At 39.5% G+C, this 21,350-nt stretch overlaps 1 protein-coding gene across 8 annotated transcripts in view; it reads left to right on the plus strand.

Moving 5' to 3' along the window:
* The window catches only part of IPCEF1 (interaction protein for cytohesin exchange factors 1), a 186,734-nt gene that overhangs the window by 127,814 nt on the left and 37,570 nt on the right, over positions 1-21,350 (plus strand). For all 8 annotated transcript variants that reach the window (XM_046006850.1, XM_046006852.1, XM_046006854.1 and 5 more), the window contains 4 exons: positions 5,680-5,753; positions 7,263-7,334; positions 12,722-12,780; positions 14,149-14,237. In XM_046006850.1, coding sequence (XP_045862806.1) covers positions 5,680-5,753; positions 7,263-7,334; positions 12,722-12,780; positions 14,149-14,237 — 294 coding nt within the window. The remainder of the gene's footprint in view (positions 1-5,679; positions 5,754-7,262; positions 7,335-12,721; positions 12,781-14,148; positions 14,238-21,350) is intronic.

Genomic DNA, 21,350 nt, shown 5'->3' on the forward strand with positions numbered 1-21,350 from the left:
GTCCACTGATAGACCTCACATATCTGACAGAGTGTGTGTTAGAAATAGAGTGCATAATAAATATTTGTTGAATAAACGAATGTGTAACTCTAACAGTTTTGATAAAAATGTGTACTTGATGCTGTCTAATACAGCAACTAAAGATGGGATCCCACTGAGATCAAATCAAAGTTGCTGGTGGAGGTGGATGAACTCATGTGTGAGGAAGAATATCTCTGAGATTGTTGACTGTCATAAAAGACATGGAGTAGCATTGTCTCACTTCCGAATTTAAGATAGACTTGGGGGGCACCTGGGTGGCTCAGTGGGTTAAGCCACTGCCTTCGGCTCAGGTCATGATCTCAGGGTCCTGCGATCGAGCCCCGCATGGGGCTCTCTGCTCAGCGGGGAGCCTGCTTCCTCCTCTCTCTCTGCCTGCCTCTCTGTCTACCTGTGATCTCTGTCTGCCAAATAAATAAATAAAATCTTAAAAAAAAAAAAAGATAGACTTGGTAAGACAAGGTTGCACGATGGCCAAAGGATGGTTGGTTACATCTGGCAAGAAAACAAGACTTTTGGAAGAATTTGTTTATTTATTTGAGTGAGAGAGAGAGAGACAGATGAGCACAAGAATGGGGGGAGGCAAGGGACAGAGGGACAGGAAGAGAGAGAATCCCAGCAGATTCTCAGCTGAGCATGGAGCCCGAGGTGAGGTTCGCTGTCATGATCCTCAGAGCATGACTTGAGCTGAAATCAAGTGCTGGACACTTAACTGACCAAGTTACCCAGGCACCCCAAGAGAACAAGATTTTTCTTACATTTGGATACAGAAGGTAAATTTCAGGTACTGATGCAGAACTTTCAAATAACTTTTCAGAAAGTTAGGAATTATTGAGGAGGAAGGATACATTTGAGAAAAGTTATTTTGGTTAATATAACAAGGAATGAGGGATGTGAGGGGGTAGGAGGAGAAAAAGGAGGAGGAAGAGGAGAAAACTGTCATTCCTTTAGGATTTCCCAATGTGATTGTCATTTTTAAGGCATTTTTGCAAGTCAAATAAGCAAAGGCAAATTTGACACAGTTATCTGTGATTTTGAATACAGCTTGAATGTCTTTAGTACAATGAAAAGATGCCTTTCTTAATGAAGGAAAGGTTTACCTAGGAAAAACTAAGGTATCTTTTACTCAAATTCATTTTGGTTCTTAGTTGAAGGACTCTCAGCCATTTCTGTTATACAGAAAAAAAAAAATCCACCCCGATGGAGATTTGTAATTTATATATATTTCAGTTTTTGCTGATTGATTTTATATTGTTGTCATCTAGGATGAGCTTTTTGTTCTGAAAATAAATTGTCTACAGAATGATAATGCCATAAATTTGGTGTCAATTCTAATTCAGCTCAAATGGAGGTATAGTTTTTTAATTTGTTTGAATTTTTTGTGTATTTTTGGTTGAGTGAGGGGGGAGATGAAAATGTGTAATTAAGCAGGCCTTGATCACGAAGGGTCTTTCTGCTCTGCTGAGGCACTCAGACGTGGTCCAAGGGCCACTGGGAACTGTGCAGGATTTTAGCGAGAGAAGTGACATGAAGTGTGTTCAAGGAGTCACGATTTGCTGTGATTGTGATTTGGACATCATATTGGAGGGAAGGACAAAATTAGAGGAAGGTTGAAAATGGCTTGCCAGACTTCACAGTAAGGGAGGTGAGAATCAGTGGTAAGCTGACGGAGGTGCTAGGTGGTGCATGGAAGGAATCCTGGGACCGAGGCAGCGGAATACATCTCCACGATGACGTGTATGTGCGCTGAGAAGGGGATGGAAGAGTCAAAGATGTCTGCCCCATTTCCTTTTTTGACAACAGGATTGACAGTGATATCATTCAATGAAGTAGAGAGCATAGAAAAAAGAGGAGCAGGCGTTTTGTGGAATAAAATAGTAAGTTTGGTGTTGGATTTATGACTCTTGGAGAGTGTCTTCCTTTGTACAGCTATGACAAAATGTCTTCACCTGGTGGCTTACACAGTAGTCATTGATTCCTCATAGGTTGGAAGGCTGAGAAGACTGAGTCAAGGTGCTGAAAGACTCTGTGTTTGGTGAGGGCCTTCTTTCTGGATGACAGATGGCTGCTTTTTTTGCTGTAACGTTACTTAGTGGAGAGAGAGAGGTGTGGGACTCTGGTCTTTGGGCACTAATCTGATTATGGGGGATTCACCTGCAGGACTTTATATAAAACTAGTTACTTCCCAAATGCCCCACCTCCAAATACCATCACACTGGGACTTAGGGCTTCAGAATTGGGATTTGAGGTCGGCAGATAGAAATATTCAGTCTGTAGGAGGGAACCTATGGAATTCTCATGGGAACAGGTACTCCAGGCAGTTGGATCTCCGGGACAGGAGCTCAGGGTTAAATCCCAGTTTGAGGTATCGATTTTGAATATGTGTGTAACTGTGGTGATACATGTAGCCATGATTGTGCATATGGTCCCTGACAGAGAGTATTGGAATGAGAAGAGATTAGGTTTGTGTTTGGAAGTTCTGGGGAACACCAACATTTAAGAAAAAGGCAAGAGAAGAGGACTTAGTGAAAGTAAGCAAGGAGTAGTTGGAGGAGAAAGGGAGCAATAGGGATATGTCAGAAAGGCAAGAAATGAGGTATGTCTAGACGTAGACCTTGAGTTTTACTATCAGTTACTAGAGTTCAGTTAAGTGAGGACCAAAAAAGGTGGATGGGACTTAGCAACATGAAACTCATTGGGGTTCATGTAACTACAGCTTCTGTGGAACAGTGGTCATAGCAATGAATGAGGGGAGGAAATAGAAGCAAATAGTGGATATAAGTTGTTTTCTTTCTAACAAAATTATAGAAATTTACATAAAAATAGTTCAGCCTAATATAGGTTACGTCTTTTAATTGAGATGCAATTCTTATAAGATTATACTTTTTTTATTTTTAAGAGAGAGTGGAGGGAAGGACAGAGGAAGAGAGAGATAATCTTTTTTTTTTTAAGATTTTATTTATTTATTTGACAGAGATCACAAGTAAGCAGAGAGGCAGGCAAAGAGAGAGAGAGAGAGGAGGAAGCAGGCTCCCTGCTGAGCAGAGAGCCCGATGCAGGGCTCCATCCCAGGAGCTTGGGATCATGACCTGAGCTGAAGGCAGAGGCTTTAACCCACTGAACTACCCAGGCACCCGAGAGAGATAATCCATGCCCGGCACAGAGCCTGACTCGGGGCTTGATTTCACAGCCCTGAGATCATGACCTGAGTTGAAATCAAGAGTCAGACATTCAACTAGAATGTCAGTCATTCTAGTCAGACATTCACCTAGGCGCCCCAAGATTATCCTTTTTTTTTTTTTTTTAAGATTTTAAAGAGTTATTTGACAGAGAGACAGAGATCACAAGCATGCAGAGAGGCATGCAGAGAGAGAGGGGGAAGCAGGCTGTCCGCTGAGCAAGGAGCCCAACATGGGGCTCGATCCCAGGACCCTGAGACCATGACCCAAGCCGAAGGCAGAGGCTTAACCCACTGAGCCACACAGGTGCCCCAAGATTATCCATTTTTTAAGTGAACAATCCGGTGGCATTTGGTCCACTCACCATGTTGTGCAACCACCACCTCTGTCTAGTTCTCAACATTTTCAACCCACCAAAAGGAAAACCCATACCCATTAAACAGTTTCTCCCTATTCCCCACTTTCCCCAACCCCTGGCAACCACTCATCTGTGTTTTGTCTCTGGATTTACCTATTCTGGAGAGTTCACATAAATGGAATCATATAAGGTGTGATGTTTTGTGTGTGGTTTCTTTCACTTGGCATAATGCTGCTGAGGTTCAGTTACACTGTAGCATGTATCAGCGCTTCATTTGGTTTTATGGCTGAATCTTCCATTGTATGGATGTACTACAATTGGTTTATCTATTCCCCTGTTGATGGGACTGTTTTTATCTTTTGGCTATTGTGAGTAATATTTCTGTGGACATGCATAGTCACATATTTATTTGGGTACTTGCTTTCGCTTCTTCTGGGTGTATGTCTAGGAGTAGAATTGCCGGAGCCTAACAGTTTTTCAAAACTGTACTATTATAAATGCTGATAAGAACCCACAGGAAGCATTGTGTGTTATAGAAAAAGTTGATTTACACCGTCTATGTTCTTTAAGTACTTTACATTCTTTCTAAGATCGGCGAAATGATGAGTAACCTGTTTGTCAACAAATAGTTGAATTGAATGAAAAAAATATATACATATATGATTTTTTAAGAAGGAAGTTCCCTTTAGAATTGAGTTTTGAGCCTTATACGAAGAAAGTATTTCAAATGAAGAGTTTGGATAGATTAGCTCATATAGGAGAGGGAAGATGGAACAGACATAAGTTTGAGTGTTTCAGTTTAATTTTTCTGAAGAAAGAGTAGAACTTGCACTCTGGTTGGGGATAAGGGAAAGAGTCGCAGAATAATTAAGTGAAGTAAGAGGACCCACGACACTAAGCTAATAGCTAGTGGATGTCTAAAATTAAGATTGTATTTTAAAAAAAAAAAGATTTTATTTATTTGTCAGAGAGAGAGAGAACACAAGCAGGGGGAGCAGCAGCAGGCAGAGGGAGAGGGAAAAATAGGCTCTCCTTTGAGCAAAGAGCCAGATGCGGAACTCGATTCCAGGTCCTCGAGATCATGACCTGATGGAAGACAGATGCCTAAATGACTGAGCCACCCAGGTGTCCCAAGATTGCATTTTCAAAATCAGTTTTTTTTTACTCACTCCCATTAGCCCCTGATTGATTTATGATTAATCTTGTGGACTGTATTCTCTACTCAGAGACGCCAGTACAGACGGAAGAAGATTTGGGGTCTCTCTGTGATAAGCAATCCAATCTTCTTGTGGTTCAGTTGTATTTTATCCATAAAGATTAATAAATTCTCAGAGAGGTAAAACGATAATTACATTTCCTATAGAATTTTTGTTGTTTTGAAGGAACAGTCATGTAATGTCCAAAAGAGTCATTTTTTTTTTTTCTGCATTCTTTCCTTTGTAGAAAGGCCTCCTAGGAATTGATTACGGAAATGAGATTTTCCAAGATATGGCTCTGTAGTTTAATCCCTGCAGAACTACCTACAGATCTGGGAGAAGAACTATTGTTTGTTGAGTATCCATTAAGTGTTTTATTTATTTGAGCTCATTTAAGCCTTCTAACAAACAGTAAGTTGTTAGATATGACATGAACCTTGATTTGTTAACTCCAAAATCTGGCCTCTGTCTGCCATATGCTAGGATGCTAATCACATTCTACCTTCTGTGCTTGTAGCTTACTGGAGTATGATAACTGGCTTATTGGAGATGAGGATGATGCTGAGGAAGCCTACTAATTCAGCAGGGAGTGGAGCTCTGATGGGTTAGCGCTGGTATTTTCCAGGGAGGCAGAAAGGGGGTGGCTAAGTTTTAGGCATGGCCTACCTTGGCCATCACTAAGCTGTGTCATGTTACTTCTCATGGAAAGATTCTGGATGACTTACCAGGAGAATATTAATTTCTTTCATAAAAGATGTATCTGGGTAAGTCCAATGCTGATTCAGAGAGGTATCTTTTGATTCTCTTTCATTTCATTATACGATCTCTATTCAATGTATATCATCTCTATAAACTTACTGCTAGGATTGACTCATTTATTCATATCTGTTGTATGTATTTTTCTCAGGCAGAGAAGGCTGATGGATTTGTCAACCTGCCCGATTTCACTGTGGAGAGAGCATCTGAATGCAAGAAAAAGCAGTAAGTTGTCTATCGTTTTCCACAAAACTCTGAGCCAGAATAACATCCCTTCATAATTTTAGTTTCTTGAGTGATGTGGTGATTTGGAAGTTAGTGGAGATAACACCCAAATGTCTGAGATTCTTGAATTTTACGGGTTGGCATCCTAAACAGCACTGTAAGCCTTTAACCTCTTGTTTTCTGGAATTTCACTTTGTGGAACAGATGGATCTTCAAACCCCATGGAGCCTTGGCATGGAATGTTTTTAACAACCGTGTCTGAGATGGAACGAAAAACAAACTCCCATCCAGGATTGGCTAGGAGATCAGATGTCAAGATATTTTGCTGATGAAGAGAGTGACTAGTTCAATAGGACTTTCCAGAGCTACAGCTATACTAACAAGACCTGTTTCTTCTTTTTAGTTCATAACATTGTCATCCTGGAAATAGCATTCTCTGAGTTATCTTAGACTTTGGGATTATACCCTGATATAATTTAAGTCCAAAAGATTTGAGAACATACAGGAACCAAAAAAAGACACCAGTTTCTGGTCCTTGAGAAGGAAACAAATAGCGCAGAGAGTCTGAGCTTCCCTAGAACTCACAGGACTTCTCTAGATCAGCCAACTGTATTTCCGTTCTGACCATGATAGCATCCAGTCACATTTTGCAAATGTGCCCTCTTACCTTTTTCTTGTGGTTCTTTTTCTACTTTTGACATTTTTTCCTGTTTTATCAGAAAGGCATTTATTTCCCTACTGACCTGTGCTACCAGTCGTGGCAACGGACTAGATTTTTCTAAGAAAACGAATAAAATGGTATTAGCTTTAAGTCTCTGTCCCTCTAGTGTTGCTGCACATATCCAGAGATACATAAGGTTGTGTTTCTTTTCGTGGTTTTGACCAGACTGGTTATTTACCAAAACGCTGACCTGTACTGCAGGACTTCTGATCTAATGATACAGGGGAAACACTTCATTGTTTGCTAATCTTCAGTGTTTTATAGTTTTCTTAAAAGAAAATAAATATAAATATATTTTTTCCTTTACTCATAGAGGGTGGCTTAGATAAAGTTTTTGATGTGTTGTCGTAGTGTGGAAGTTCTATACTTGATTATATTCCTACACATAACATTCTTGTATGTATTTGATTGAATTTGAGTAAATATTTTGCTTTATTGATCTGAGCACTTAAGGGACACCTCTGAGATTGTAAATTTTAATTTATTGTCTCTTTCTAGCAAAGCAGTGAGCAAATGAAAATATAAGCATATGCCCATACGTTTAAAATAGAAACTATCAACTAGCCAAGACTCAGTCCTAATCTGGATGCCTCAGCATGATGAATTAATTCTTTGCTCTCTACATGAAATAGAGATTAGGCAATGGATATTTAATGTAACTAAATTATTTTTTGTCAATCTACAGAGAAAGCAGATGAAGTACCACACCTACATTTGATTTATTTTAAACCCATTGACAACTACATTATTTCTAATTCTTAATGTGCTGTGTTTTTTTCCCCTTCAAGTGCTTTTAAGATCAGCCATCCACAGATCAAGACCTTTTATTTTGCGGCTGAGAATGCACAGGAAATGAGCGTGTAAGTAGAGAAAATTGCTAAATCTAATCTTTTAGGGAACAGATGACTTTGGTCAGGTGTTTGAGTTTAAAGCATATTTTCATCCTATTTTAAAGCATATTTTCATCCTTGTTTTATTTATTTCTGTTGCTTTAAGGATCAACCTCCTTAGCACTTAAAGTGCTCTTGCTTTCTTCTCCACCATTTGGAAGCATTTTGGAGAACTACATATATCAAAATGGCTATTTTAGGGAGAAGTAATAAGATTCTTCTGAGGGAACTACGATGTTGAGGAGGAAAGGACAGAAGTCATTATAAGAAAATGCTACAGTGAGAATCAGCATCATAGGGAGGAAAACCTGAAAGTACTGTGACCAATCTCATAGCTTTTAGAATTCTATGTGAAAAAAATCTGTAAAATTTCTTATATGCTGCGTAATTATCATGATGATCTGTGTGTTTATCACTAATACATGGTTCTGTCCTAAAAAATTTTGTAAAACGTCCTTGCTCAGAATACATCTCACATAAAATTTTATATCCCTAACTCCATTTCCTGTTTTTTTTTTTTTTTTTTTTTTCTGTTTAAAGAAGTGAAATAAATGCATAGAACACTACCTGCCCCACTCCGTCCCCAGCTGGTTTGGATTATAGTGTGATCACAGTGGCTGTTAACTGAATGAGGCCATACACACGTGAGGCACTCGAGGCATCAGAGGGCCTTCTATTTAACTGAGGCCTTATTCTCAGATTCCTCAGTGTTCCTCATTACTTTCACATAACTAATAAACATGTATCTGTGGAATACCTACTAGGGTGCCCCACTGTGACAGAACTTGGGCAATAGAGTTAAAAATACATACATAATTCGTTCAGAGAGCTTATGGTTTAATCTCTTTTGTTTAGCTCTACGTAATGATTTTATCAGTCTTCTCTATTTAATTTCTCTTTATCCTCTTGTTCTAGAAACCTAAAGAAAAAAGCTCCTTTTCAATAAACATGTGTAAGTTGCAGACACACACACACACACACACACACACACACACACCCACACACCCACACACACCCTTCTCACAGGCCAGCCCCTCAGCAGCCTCATCTAGCTAGAAACATTCTCAACCTCTTTCCTAAGCACCCGCCACAACCTTCAGATGAGGGCAGAACAGCTCTCTATAGACTGTTGGGAAACCCCATGTTAAATGACAGGACAAGGAACAGTCAAACTGGGTCTTCCAAACAAGACTTTTATTTACTTAAATGAAGAGAGAAGTTGTTTCTACCCTCCTTCTTTTTTCTTTTTTCTTTTTTTTTTTAACGATTCATTTATTTGACAGAGAGAGATCACGAGTAAGCAGAGAGGCAGGCAGAGAGAGAGGAGGAAGCAGGCTCCCCGCTGAGCAGAGAGCCCGATGTGGGGCTTGATCCCAGGACCCTGAGACCATGACCTGAGCCAAAGGCAGAGGCTTAACCCACTGAGCCACCCAGGTGCCCCTACCCTCCTTCTGATGTTAGCTTTCTCCCCTTGGCTTTCTCAAGAGTCTGAGAGAAAGAAGAGCAGATGCCCCCAAAGAGGACAAAAGATGCCACTAAGTCTTTATTTCTCTCTTTATGTGCATTGGTAACTGAATCCCGTCGATTAGCCAGCAGTAGGTATGTCGGTGGTGTGTGAAAGACTTAATGGCTTATCCAGAAGTACTAGGAGCCTGTCATAGTGAGGGTTGGAATGACTGCTCAGTCCCCAGTGGTCCTTCCTGGCGTGCTGGGGTGGTGTAATCGGCATCAAGGTGGAATCCCTTTGAGCCTCCAAGTTAACTTCTCTCTTCTCCCACAAGATGATGCAGAAGACATTTAAAGATATGTTCTGAGGGGCACCTGAAGAGCTCCCTTGCCTACTGAGGTGGCCAGTTTAAGACAGTAAATAATGTGGCTGGTGTTTCTTGGTGAGATGCAGAGAATCTGAGGAAGGAGGGAGTGGCCTGGGGAGAGATGCCTCCTGTTTTAGAAGTTTGCTTCCTTGGGAAACTGCATTTTTGGGTGGTGACATTTCTCTCGGGGACAATGTAGGGAAAGGTAATTATGCTTAATAGAAATGCTGTGTGTTCTGCAGGGACCCTCAATTTACAAGTACAAGGGTAAGTAATTAAGGGTAGGGAAGAGTTGCTTTCTAAACAAAGACTGGTTGGTAGCTGCCTTTCTCAGACGGTGTTTGTGGGAAGAACCTTCCTGTTTTGTATATCAATTTCTTAACACTTGGACTCCTCCAACACATCGAGTTAATATACAACAAACTCCCAGGAAACATCTGTCATCTTCTTTTATATAAATATAAGTTTTTTGGTGCATCCATCTATTTAAGCAAGAATAGAAATTTTTCTACTATCTCGATGTTGTTTTTAAAAAGTTCTTAGCAAAGAGGTCCTTTAAGCCAGTGGATTCCGGAAAGGAAACAGTCAAACAAGATTCTAAACAATCATGTTTTCCACAGCAGGTAACTAATGGTGGCTATTAAAAGAATATGAGAGTTAGGTAAGAGCTTGGAAGAATGATTTCTTTATTGTCCATACTCTTTCATTTTGCAATATTTCTGTATTTCTGTGTTCTGGAAGGAACTTAGAAATGTCTTTTTTTTGTTTGTTTGTTTCAGGCATTCTCACTTCAAAAGTGTTTTTTGTCTTGATATGTTAAAAAATTGGTCTATTTTATTTTTAGGTGCTTTTTTTTGGGGGGGGGGAAGGTTCTGTATACAGTCATGAAACCAGGCATAAACTAAGAATAGTTTATTTGGGTATTTTAAAAGTGAACCACCAAATTCACTGTGCTTTGCCTGATCAGTTTTTGAAACTGTACATTAAAATGTTTCTTCTAGTTAAATGACACAGAAAACATATTCTTGTAAAAAATCTTACAATACATTAGTATGTAAAATGAAAACTTTTCCATACCCCCAACTTCACCCTCCAGTTCAACTTCTCTCTTCAGGATTAACTTTTTTTTTTTTAAAGATTTCATTTATTTATTTATTTGAGAGAGACAGAGAAAGCACAAGCAGGGGGAGAGGCAGAGAGAAAGGGAGAAGCAGACTCCCCACTGAGCAGGAAGTCAGGCACAGGGCTCTATTTCAGGACCCTGGGATCATGATCTGAGACAAAGGCAGATGCTTAACCATCTGACCCACCCAGGCACTGCAGGATTAACTGCTTTTAACAGTATGACTGACATACATCCTTCTGATACTTTACTTTGCATACCAACTCACGCACATATGCAAATACATAGTTTTTAAAAGTACGTTGAATTAGGCCAGTCATATTGTTCTGTACTTGCTTTTTTTAACTTACCAGTATGTTAGGATTTTTCCAGGCCATCGGAAGACTTTCTATCCCAGTCTTTTTATTAGCTTCATAATAACATTTGTTGTACTGAAGAAATTAGTGCTATACTTTATCCATTTTCCTGTTAATGGATGATTACATCGTCTCAGTGTTTTTTCTTTTTGCCATTGCAAGTCTTGTTGGATTAACATCCTTCCACATTTATTTGTCATTTGTAGGATAGACATTTATAATCAGGGGGTGGATATTTAAATTTTGATTAGTATCATCAAACTGCCTGCTTAAAACTGGAGATATCAATTTTGATGTTCATCTGAACAAAGGGTGAGACTATTTCCTCCTAAATTCTAGAAATCAGTGGTTTTTTAAAGTTTTGTCAATCTAGTGGTGAATATTTTCCTGTGCTTGTATGTGTATTTCCCAAAGTACTATGGAGGCTGGTAATTTTTTTCTGTTTTATTACTAGCCATTTGTATCTTTTTCTGTGATTTCCCGGTTTTTTGTTTTTGTTTTGTTTTTGCTTTGGTTGGTTGTTTATTATTCTATCAGGTCTTGATGAACACTTTCTGGTTCCTATGGTGGTGCCTGGGCTCATGTGTTAGTCTGGTTTTAAGTGGCTATTAAAGAGATCATAGTTGTCAGATGCTGAAGGGGCTTCTTAAAATGCCTTAAAAAATGATATTGTTTGTTTGTTTATTATGAAATTGTTGTAATTCTATAGTTGGTCTAAACATTTCCAGAAACAACATGTAAGTTTGTGGTATTGAAACCTAAAACCACTTATTTATTTAGAGAAACTGTGAAAACAGGGAAGGGCAGAGGGCAAGGGACAGAGAGGGAGAGAGGAGCAGACCCTCACTGAGCATAGAGCCCCATGCAGGGCTCTATTATGTATTTCCTGTTACTAAAAAATAAATACGGCAAGACCATGGCAGGTTGAGGGTTGGGGAAGGATGCCTAATTTGTTGATGACTGAAGACTTGGGAATATGCGAGAATTTTGCAGTGGTGGGGGAGCAGTGTGCTGGCTAATTCACAAGGCAGTACAGGACTCGAAGAAATGGAGAGCATAAGTGAGTCAGTAAGTACATAGCACTCTTCTCATTTTATTGGTATTGGTTGACTTAGGCCGCTACTGAATGTACTGGTTTCTCAAAAAAAGAAAAAAAAAGTGAACACATAATACAGAATACTTTTTAAAAATATAAAAAACTGGAAAGAAGTGGAAAATAAATCAGAGTATTACCTCCCCAAACAATATTTTCTCTTTAAATAGAAGGTTATATAGCTAGGAACATATGAAATAGATGCATTTTGTGTCTTTTACAAATTTGTGCTATAAAATATGTTCCTGACTAACCCCTTGAGAAGGAACTCCAGTGGCCTGAGGTCATGAGCCAAGTTTGAGTTCCTTGAGGTTTGTTTAGTTTTTTTTTGTTTTTTTTTGTTTTTTTTTTTGTTATTGATGATTAGCTGAAAATTGTTGCCAATAAAATGGTAAATTGGTAAGATAAGGACATTGTCATTTTTTACCTAAGAAAACTCTTCAAGGAATTAAAAATTTCCGTAGCTTAGGAATACCTGCCAAACTCTGAGATCTTTTACTGATTAATATAAAAATCCTGCCTTAAAAACGGATCATCTTTTCTTTATTTTTTGTGAAATAAAATAACATTTTAAGAATTATAGAGATGGGACTTTAATGGTCAGATTACTAAATTCAGTGATAGAAGTTCTGATGGTTGCTAAAAATTTGAAATGCACAATTACAAAAGATATATTTGTTCATATATTTAGAATATTTAATGTAGTTGCCCACCTTAGCAAGCTGGTAATGGACCACCTTGTTTCTTGTCTTAGAAAGAAAATCCCGAGTAAGGAAAATATTGTGAGCAAGTGGTTTTAGGTTTCGATACCACAAACTCATGCTGTTTCTGGAAATGTTTAGACTGACTCTAGAATTACGATAACTGCATTATAAAGTCTAGCACAAGACCTTTCTTCAGGGTCTAGGGGAAGGTAGATAGGAGATGACCAATCTCTTTGGCTAAGCATTTATTTTCTATTTGAATTTTAGGTGGTTAAACAAGCTTGGGTTCGCTGTAGTCCATCATGAATCTGTTACAAAGGATGAAGGTATGTTCTATTTTAAATTTCTGAAAATTTAGCAAGAATATTAGGATGAGATGGGTGGAAATACAATGTCAAGTTCTATGCATAGTCTTGTCCTAATGAAACATACTTTGGCATTTAAAATTATCTGAAAATATGTAGAAGCAGACATATTCACACAGACTCACCGACATGGAATAGAGCTTCCCATGCTGGCTAAGAATGCTTTTTACACTTCACCCACACATTAGCAGCTGTAGGCTTCACTGACATCTCGAACAACTGCCAGTGCAAATGTTTTATTGCCCCACTCACTGAATTCTTACTCAGAGACATGATCTCGTCATGATCTAGACAGATAACTTTCATCCCACTATTTCCTCTGATATTTTAATATTTCCACCAGGTGTATGCTGAGGCTAATTACTCTAAGTCTGTGCTAGGAAACTGAATGTCAGATTAGGACACAGGCCATATTTTTAGCTCAGTCTGTAGTTCTCTGGGTTCAAAGCTACAGGAGTCAAAATCTTCTTAATGATGCAATTACTCCTGAATGTTGAGAAGAAGGAGGCTTTTGGTGCCAGGGTCACAGAGTTAATACTATTTATGAAGTGCTCAGGCCATATAAAACTTGGGAATTGGAATGTGGGGTGTTATATCTTTGGATAGCAAAAGTTATAAAAGCTGAATTTGAGAAATGGAAAAGTGAGTAACATGATTTAAAAGAATGAAGAACTACAGTGCAGGAGTGTGACATCAGTGACCTGACCATCTCCTTGGTCCTCTTTGCCACAACATCAATACTCACTGTATATTTGAAATGCAGTTATAGATTGTGAGGGGAAAAAATCATTACACAAAAATCTTCTCCCTATCCGGGTATTTAAGGCCTTCTGTGATATGGCCTCAAGCAAATTTTCAGCTTCTTTTTTTTTTTTTTTTTTTTTTAGCCACATCTGTTAGGGGTCTCCATATAGTTGGCTCAGACAACATCCTCAAACTGGTACTCATATTACTCTGTGCACACATTGATGGTTTACTTAGGCTGCCACTTTCAGCTCCTTATGGCTCCAATGATCAAAATGAATCCCTCCTGATTTTATGATCCCTTAGTATATGACTCACACCTCTTTTGAGGAATTATTTTATTTTCCCTGAGCTATGGCTAGTCCTCTTCCTACGTATTAGACACCAGTGAGGGCGGAAACCCTAATATGGTTATTCATTTTTCTCCCTTCTTATGTAATCTCCTTGCACCAGGTAGCTCCATAGATGAGTCCTTTCTGAATCGGATTGGAATTACAATAGCCAGATGGAGCAAAACCTCTGCTCATGCATTATGGAATGAGTGATGACAGTGTTGAAACATAAAACATTTTCGTTTTTGTATAGAATGCTACAGTGAGAGTGAACAGGAGGACCCTGAGATAGCTGTGGAGACACCACCCCCTCCTTACTCTGCAGAGACTTTCTCTCCTTTGGTACGTACTGACCTCATTAGTCTATTGGTCACGATCAAGTGCATGGGTGTCATTCTTTCCAATGGCATAGAATGTACTTTGACCAATAAACTTTTAGAATGGGCTAAATTAAGGTACCTGCCAAGGAGCAAGTGCAGCTCTCAAATTTTGAGTCTTCTCTATAGCAACCCCCTGGTATGAAAAATACTGGTTTATTATGAAAAAAATAAACCAAAAAAATTTGGTTTATTTGTGACCCACAGATGTATCTTGCTGACAGGACTTATGGTAATGCACAGGGCTTCTGGGCCAGTGCTTGCAGGGAGAGATTTGTTTATAATGTTTACTTATACCCTACTGGTCTTCAGAAAGATCTGAAAGTGCCTTTCCTGGGTGCAGGCGTTATAACAATGCAAAATGAACATAAAGGGGATGAAGGCCATAGATGAAGAGAAAATTAGAATCCAAAAGGCATCAGGAAACCAGGAATGGGGTTAGTGCATTCAATCTGTGGGTAGAATAATTTTTCTACAGAGAAGTCCATGTTTAATTCTCAGCTTTGGAAGCATCCATCGTAAGTTCAGGTTATTAATGGATGTTAAGACTGAGGCATGTTACTTTGTATTTATTATTTATTTATTTTTCAGTTTTAGAGTTTTAAAATTAACATATAATGTATTATTTGTTTCAGGGGTACAGGTGTGGGATTCATCAGTCTTACACAATTCACAGCGCTGACCGTAACGTGTGCTATTGTGTTGCTCTGTATTTAGATGCTTGTTGACTTTATAGTGATCGCCCCTAGAAGGATCCAAGCAAAGTTTATCTGGGGAAGTCTATTTATGGTTCTTCTACCTTCCGTGTGCCAGGACTTACGTAGGATCTTTAAATCAATAACCACTTACCACCACCCCCAATAGCCCTGAAAAGCAGTATTATTTAATCTGAATTTCAGTGATTATTAAGGGACATCTCTTCGTATTTATTGGCCATTTGAATTTTATTTTGTCTAGTGTCTGAAATATTTAGCGTATTTTAGCTGTCTTACTATTATTATTTTGTGTTTACAAAGTTTCTTTATTATCCTATCCATTAGCTCTTTGTCAATTGAAAGTAAGGTACATCTCCTTTTCTGCTTCATGGCCTGTACTTTTTTTAGATGGTTTCATGATCTCTTTTTGTAGACAGTTCTTCTTGATTTCAGTGTGGCAAGTTCCTCCATTACTTCTGTTGTGGTTAGTGCCTTTCTTTCTGATTTTAAACAGTGTTTCCTATTGTTAGGTCATGGGAAGATGGATATGGCTGTCCTCATCTCGTGATTTAGGAAATAGAAGTTCACAGGTAGAATGGTCTGGCTATACATGCAGTGCACAGAGTGCCTCAGAAGGGAACCCTTGTGTGTCTTGTTCTATTGTACATGTTTTTTCCACCCCTGCTACAGTGTTTGTCTATCCTTGGACCCAAGTAATGGGAAGTTCTGATAGGTTACAGCAGCTCCTTCGCCTACCGACCTCTTCTGCCAGAATTTTTTATTTTGTGTGATGAAGTTTACATCTTTGTGTTTTTGCCAGTTTCTGGATTTAGGATATTAAATAACATTTAAATGATGAGTTGTCACCTGCTGTCAGTGGAGAATTGTGGTCCCTTTTCTAGTTTATGTGGCTAGAAACCAAAACCAGAAATAATTATTTGTTGACTGAGTGTATTTATCAAAATCTCTATGCAATAGGACTAGTCTATTAAATTAAGCAAAATTAAACTTTGAATATGGTAAAATTTAGACTGGTTTTTGAACTAGACTTACAATATGTCCCATGTTAATATATTCATAATGTGCCCTTAATGTAGTCTTTCTCCTCTTTTAAAATCAGCTTCTGAATTTAGGAAAGACTAAATAGACACACCTTGGTTTAATAGAGAAGCGTTTATTTTTGTTTAGTTTTTCTGTTTCTGTCTCTCTTTGTCTCTGTCTCTCTTCCCTCTCTATCTTTCTGTCTCAGTCTCTCTGTCTCCATCTCTGTCTATCGCTGTCTTTTCTTCTTCTCTGTCTTTCTTTCCTCTTTTAACCTGTGAAACACAATGATTTGGTCAGTCCTCCATCCTTCTCTTCCTGAAATTCTCTCTCCTTCCTACTGTCTGTCCGCCATGACCCTTATATGATTCAGTTTAGTTCTAAAATACTGTGATTTTTAGTATTCTAGTGGCAACTAGTATCACGGCTTATTGAGAGCATTGTCACGCATCTAGAACTCTACCGAAAGTAAAAGCAACCAACTTGTCTTTTTAGATGAGGGATCATAGTTCAATTGAATTACACAATGAGAGTCTTACTTGATATTGTAGTAGAAGCTCAGGGAATGCTTGTTTCAAAACAAACAAATGAAGGGATGTATACGAGACCAGTAAGTTAGGTCATTGAAGTAGGAGGATTCTTTAGGATTTTCTGAGTCTAATCCAATGTTATTTTTTAAAAATTCTAAATTGAGCATTTTTCTGGAAGGCCACTAAGGGTAACATTTATTTTTCTAAAGAAATATATTGAAAATAGATAAATGTTGAACAGTTAGATTTTATTTTCCTTAGAAACAGAATATGTTCCTCCTGCTCACATATTTTTCCAGGCAGATTTGTTTTTGTTTCCTCTTGTTTCTGAAAAACAGACATGCAAGACACTTGGTTAAAATAACATTTAAGCTTTTTATTGAAACAAATTAAAATTGAAAAAGTCATGGTAACTTTTTTCCAGAGAATGAATCAACTTACTGTTTTGGCTCAATCTGGCATAAGCTAGCCATGACTGAGCTATATAAGCCTAGGTGAAATTTTTTTTTTCTCTAAGTTCTTGCTTTAAAAAAAATGTTTTGGGTAGTGAGCTTTCATTTTGGAATGATGACTCAAAGATATAAAATAATGCTATTCTGGGAAATTATCTCCCCAAAACTAGAATCTTTTTTTTTTTTTTTAAATATTTTATTTATTTGACAGAGAGAAATCACAAGTAGGCAGAGAGGCAGGCAGAGAGAGAGGAGGAAGCAGGCTCCCTACGGAGCAGAGAACCCGATGCGGGGCTCGATCCCAGGACCCTGAGATCATGACCTGAGCCGAAGGCAGAGGCTTTAACCCACTGAGCCACCCAGGCGCCCCCAAAACTAGAATCTTGAGTTAAAAATGTAATTCAGTGTCCAGTCATTCTAATTGCTGCAAACTGTAAGATGTCAACAGTAGTCCAGTTTGGATCTCTGCTTCTAATGGCTGACACCACCTGCCTCAAGAGAATAAAGAACACTTGAGGGTCTTCTCTGAGTGAACAAGAGGCTTCTTCTTGAGAAGACTTCACAGGATGGAGAGTTTAAAGGACATCCACTGATTCACAGAGCAATTAGAAATGGGGACCTTTGACAGGCTTACTAAAAAGGCTTAACGTAATTGGGACCCAGTATATTTCACTTGGGAAGGTTCTCTGTAGAAATCAGTATCCATGATTCCTTGAAATCCATGATTCCTTGAAACCCACAAAAGAGCAAAAAAGGAACTGACGTCATTCACATTTCAAACTCAGTAATAAGTTACAACGTGATTTAAGAGCTTAGCCATCAATAAAAATTGGTTACACATGTTTTGTCTCTAAGTTTAATTATGACGAGCATTGTCTGGTAATTTGATCTATGGATGCTTATTCATTCATTTAACAAATTTTGTTGAGATCCACGATTCTAAATACTTGGGACACATGAGTAAATAGAGACAACAATTTATTTCTTCACAGAGTCAAGCTTTGAGTTGAGAGAGACTGATAATTAATAATCAGCATTCTAAGTACATTATCTGCTATGTAGTAGAAATAGAGTACGGTGAGTATGGGGAGATAAGGTGTGGGAGGTGGGATTGTGGTCATGAACAGAGTACCAGGAGAGCCCAAGTGAGAGCTGAGGTCTAAGCAGAACTCTTGGAAGGTAGTGTGAGAGATAGTCAGGTGGATGTTCGGGAAGGAGTTCTCTAAGCAAAGGAAGAATTAGAGCCAAGACTCCTTGGTGGGTAGGGAGCAGGGCAGGGAGGCCAGTGTGGCTGAAGCAGGGTGAGTTAAGATGAGAATGGCAGGAATTGAGGTTGGAGGGTAGTGGTGGCCTTATCACCCAGGGCTCCAGGGCCCCTTAAGGACTTTAATGGTTTGAGTGACTTAAGGATCCTTTGGGAGTTTTGAGCAGAGGAGTGATGTGATTAGTTTCCATCTTAAAAGGACCACTCAGTCCACTTTATGGGAGAGACCCTGGCAGGTGGGGGTAGGATAGAAGCAAAGAAATCAAGGGAGGGTTGCAGTGATCTAGTGTGAGCGATTGGGGTCAGGGCATAATTGAAAAATGGAATGGGCAGATTTTTGAATTTGGTTGGAAGGTGGACCACCCAGTGGGTAGATCAGATAGGAGAGAAACTGCGAAGGTAAATATTTATAACTCCAGCTTCAAAGAGTGCCTGCATGTCTTAGCATGGTCGCCCCCTTATTTTGATGTTTTTTGGAAGTATAATTCTTTTTATGTCTACATGGTGAAAAAAATCACCAAAGCAAACCAAAGAAATTGTAAATAAAAATAAACACTGCCGACCATAGCCCCTTGGCCAGTGGCAGAGGAGGAAGTAAAAAATGAAACACAAAGAAATTTTAGAAATTCAAACTAATTTTGGGAGGATGACTCTCACACAGCTGTTTACTAAATGTCACTGGATCTTTTGACAGGTACCGTATACTAGAAATGCTCACAACTTAGATAGTTGTATGAAAAATTTATCAGTGGCTACAAATACAAGCCAGGTAAAGGTAGAAAGAAAATTCATCTTTATAAGAGTTATTACAAGCTCTGTGGTTGAACATTTAATTGATTTCAAGACTACTACTACTTCTACTTCTTTTTTTTAAAGATTTATTTATTTGAGAGAGGGAAAGAGACAGAGAGAGAATGAGTGCCCTACCTGGGGGAGAAGCAGGGAGAGAGGGAGAGAAGCAGATCCCCTGCTGAGCACGGATCCCATTGCAGGGCTTGATCTTAAAACCCTGAGATCACAACCTGAACCGAAATCAAGGCTTACTTATCTGACTAAGTCACCCAGGTGCACCTGATTTCAGAACTTCTAAAATTAGCCTTTACATCTTTGCCCCTTGCGTCAGCAGTTCATTTGAGTCCTCTCGCAGTCCATCTCAAGCCATGGAGCTGCCCCCAACCCCTCAGGCCTTCCATTCCCATGGGACCTACAATTGGTCTTGTCGGAGTTCTAGAAATAGCAGGCATTTCTCTTTCTTTGTCTCTAATCTCTCTTTCTTAAAAAAAAAAAACACATCCAGATCAGTCTTCCCGAAGTGTGGTTCTGACGGTACGGACTCACCTGCACAAGACTGTCCTGGGACTCCTTGTGCTTATCATATTAATTCTGGACTTGTTAGTGTGGTATTTGAGGCCCTTGGGTTTACTTCAAGCTCTCATTACAGTCCTGTTGCTGTTTCTCCTCTCTCGGCAGCCCAGTACACTGCCTGCTATCTTCCCAAAGCTTTCCAGACTTTCCTGCTCTTGCACTTGCATTGGTAGTTTCTCCACTGGTAGGAGCCACGTGCTCCCACCCCAGTTCCATTACCTTCAGTTCAGAGGTGACTTCCTTCACTAGAGCTTCCTCGTCCTCTAAATCATGATAATTCTGCCCTCTTCTGAACTCTGTATGTTCCTATTTTCATGGTCGGGAAGGCAGGAGGGACCGTTTTCAAGTTGTTATCATTTGCCTTGTATTATAGCTGGGCTGTGTGGACTTGTCCCAAGCAGACAGCTGGCAGGGAGACTGTCTGCACACGGGGCTCTGACTCAGAAGGCTGAGGAACTCTTGGCTCACCTGTTTCGGGGGAGGGGAAGGTGTCACCCATAGAGAGTTAGCGTTGAGCGCCAAACCACGGGCTTGGAGCTGTGGTTAAAGCCCTGGCTCTGGTTTTCCCCTCCTATTTATAAGGCAAAATTAAAAAGTCTTCTAGCTTTGTTGGTTGCTGAGGAATGTAGGGAACCGGGGTCTCTCCTTATTGTAAGTTAAGTTGGTGCCTCCATTTTGGCCATTTGACTGTCTGTAAAAAATTTAAAGCACTCACATGTTTATGTCAACTATTCCACTTCTAGGAATTTACCCTATAGATAAACTCAGGTGCTGAAAAAGGCAGAAGGATGATGGGAAACCACCCAAGTGCCCATCAAAAGGGGATCAGCTAACAAAATACAATTCAGCCAGAGAACAGACTATGTCGCTATAGGAAAAAAAAGCTCTATTTGTCCGGATGGGGAATGAGTCCCTAAATATATGAAATAGTAAAAGCAAGAACAAAGGGCATACTGCTAACAATGTAAACATTTTTTAAAGCTCAAGCTTTGGAGCCATCCCAGACCTGCTGCTTATGAGCCAGGGACCCTGGACAAGCTTTGTCACTTCTCTGGACTCAGATGCCTTATCTATAACATGGAAGTGCTAGAAAGCCTTTGTAAGGGCACAAGCATCATCTCTGGCAGGCACTTCCCTTCCTGGAGCTGCTATAAGATAAGAATGAGCTAACAATGGACTGTGTTTCATTCTTCAGATGTTATTAAGCTCCTATAGCGTGTTGGACCCTGCCTGGGGTGGTAGGCACAAAGCAGTGAACAAGACAGGCCTGGTCTAGAGAGGGGGAGTGGGTGCTAATTAAAAAAAAAAAAAAAGGCGCTGAAATAGTATTATTTCTCTAATTATTAAATTATTTTTTTTTAAGATTTATTCCTTTATTTTGGAGAGAAAGCACACATACAAGGAAGGGGAGAGGCAGAGGGAGAGAGAGTCTCAAGCAGATTGCCTCTGAGTGTGGAGCCCAATGTGGGTCTCGATCCCAGGACCCTGAGGTCATGACCTGAGCTGAAATCAAGAGTCGACCACCCTTGGGATGCCTGGGTGGCTCAGTGGGTTAGGCAGCTGCCTTCAGCTCAGGTCATGATCCCAGCATCCTGGGATCGAGTCCCACATCGGGCTCCTTGCTCAGCAGGGAGCCTGCTTCTCCCTCTGCCTCTGCCTGTCACTCTGTCTGCCTGTGCTCACTCTCTCTGACAAATAAATAAATAAGATCTTTAAAAAAAAGAGAGTTGA

This window comes from Meles meles, chromosome 5 (genome assembly GCF_922984935.1).
Source record: "Meles meles chromosome 5, mMelMel3.1 paternal haplotype, whole genome shotgun sequence".
Lineage (NCBI taxonomy): Eukaryota > Metazoa > Chordata > Mammalia > Carnivora > Mustelidae > Meles > Meles meles.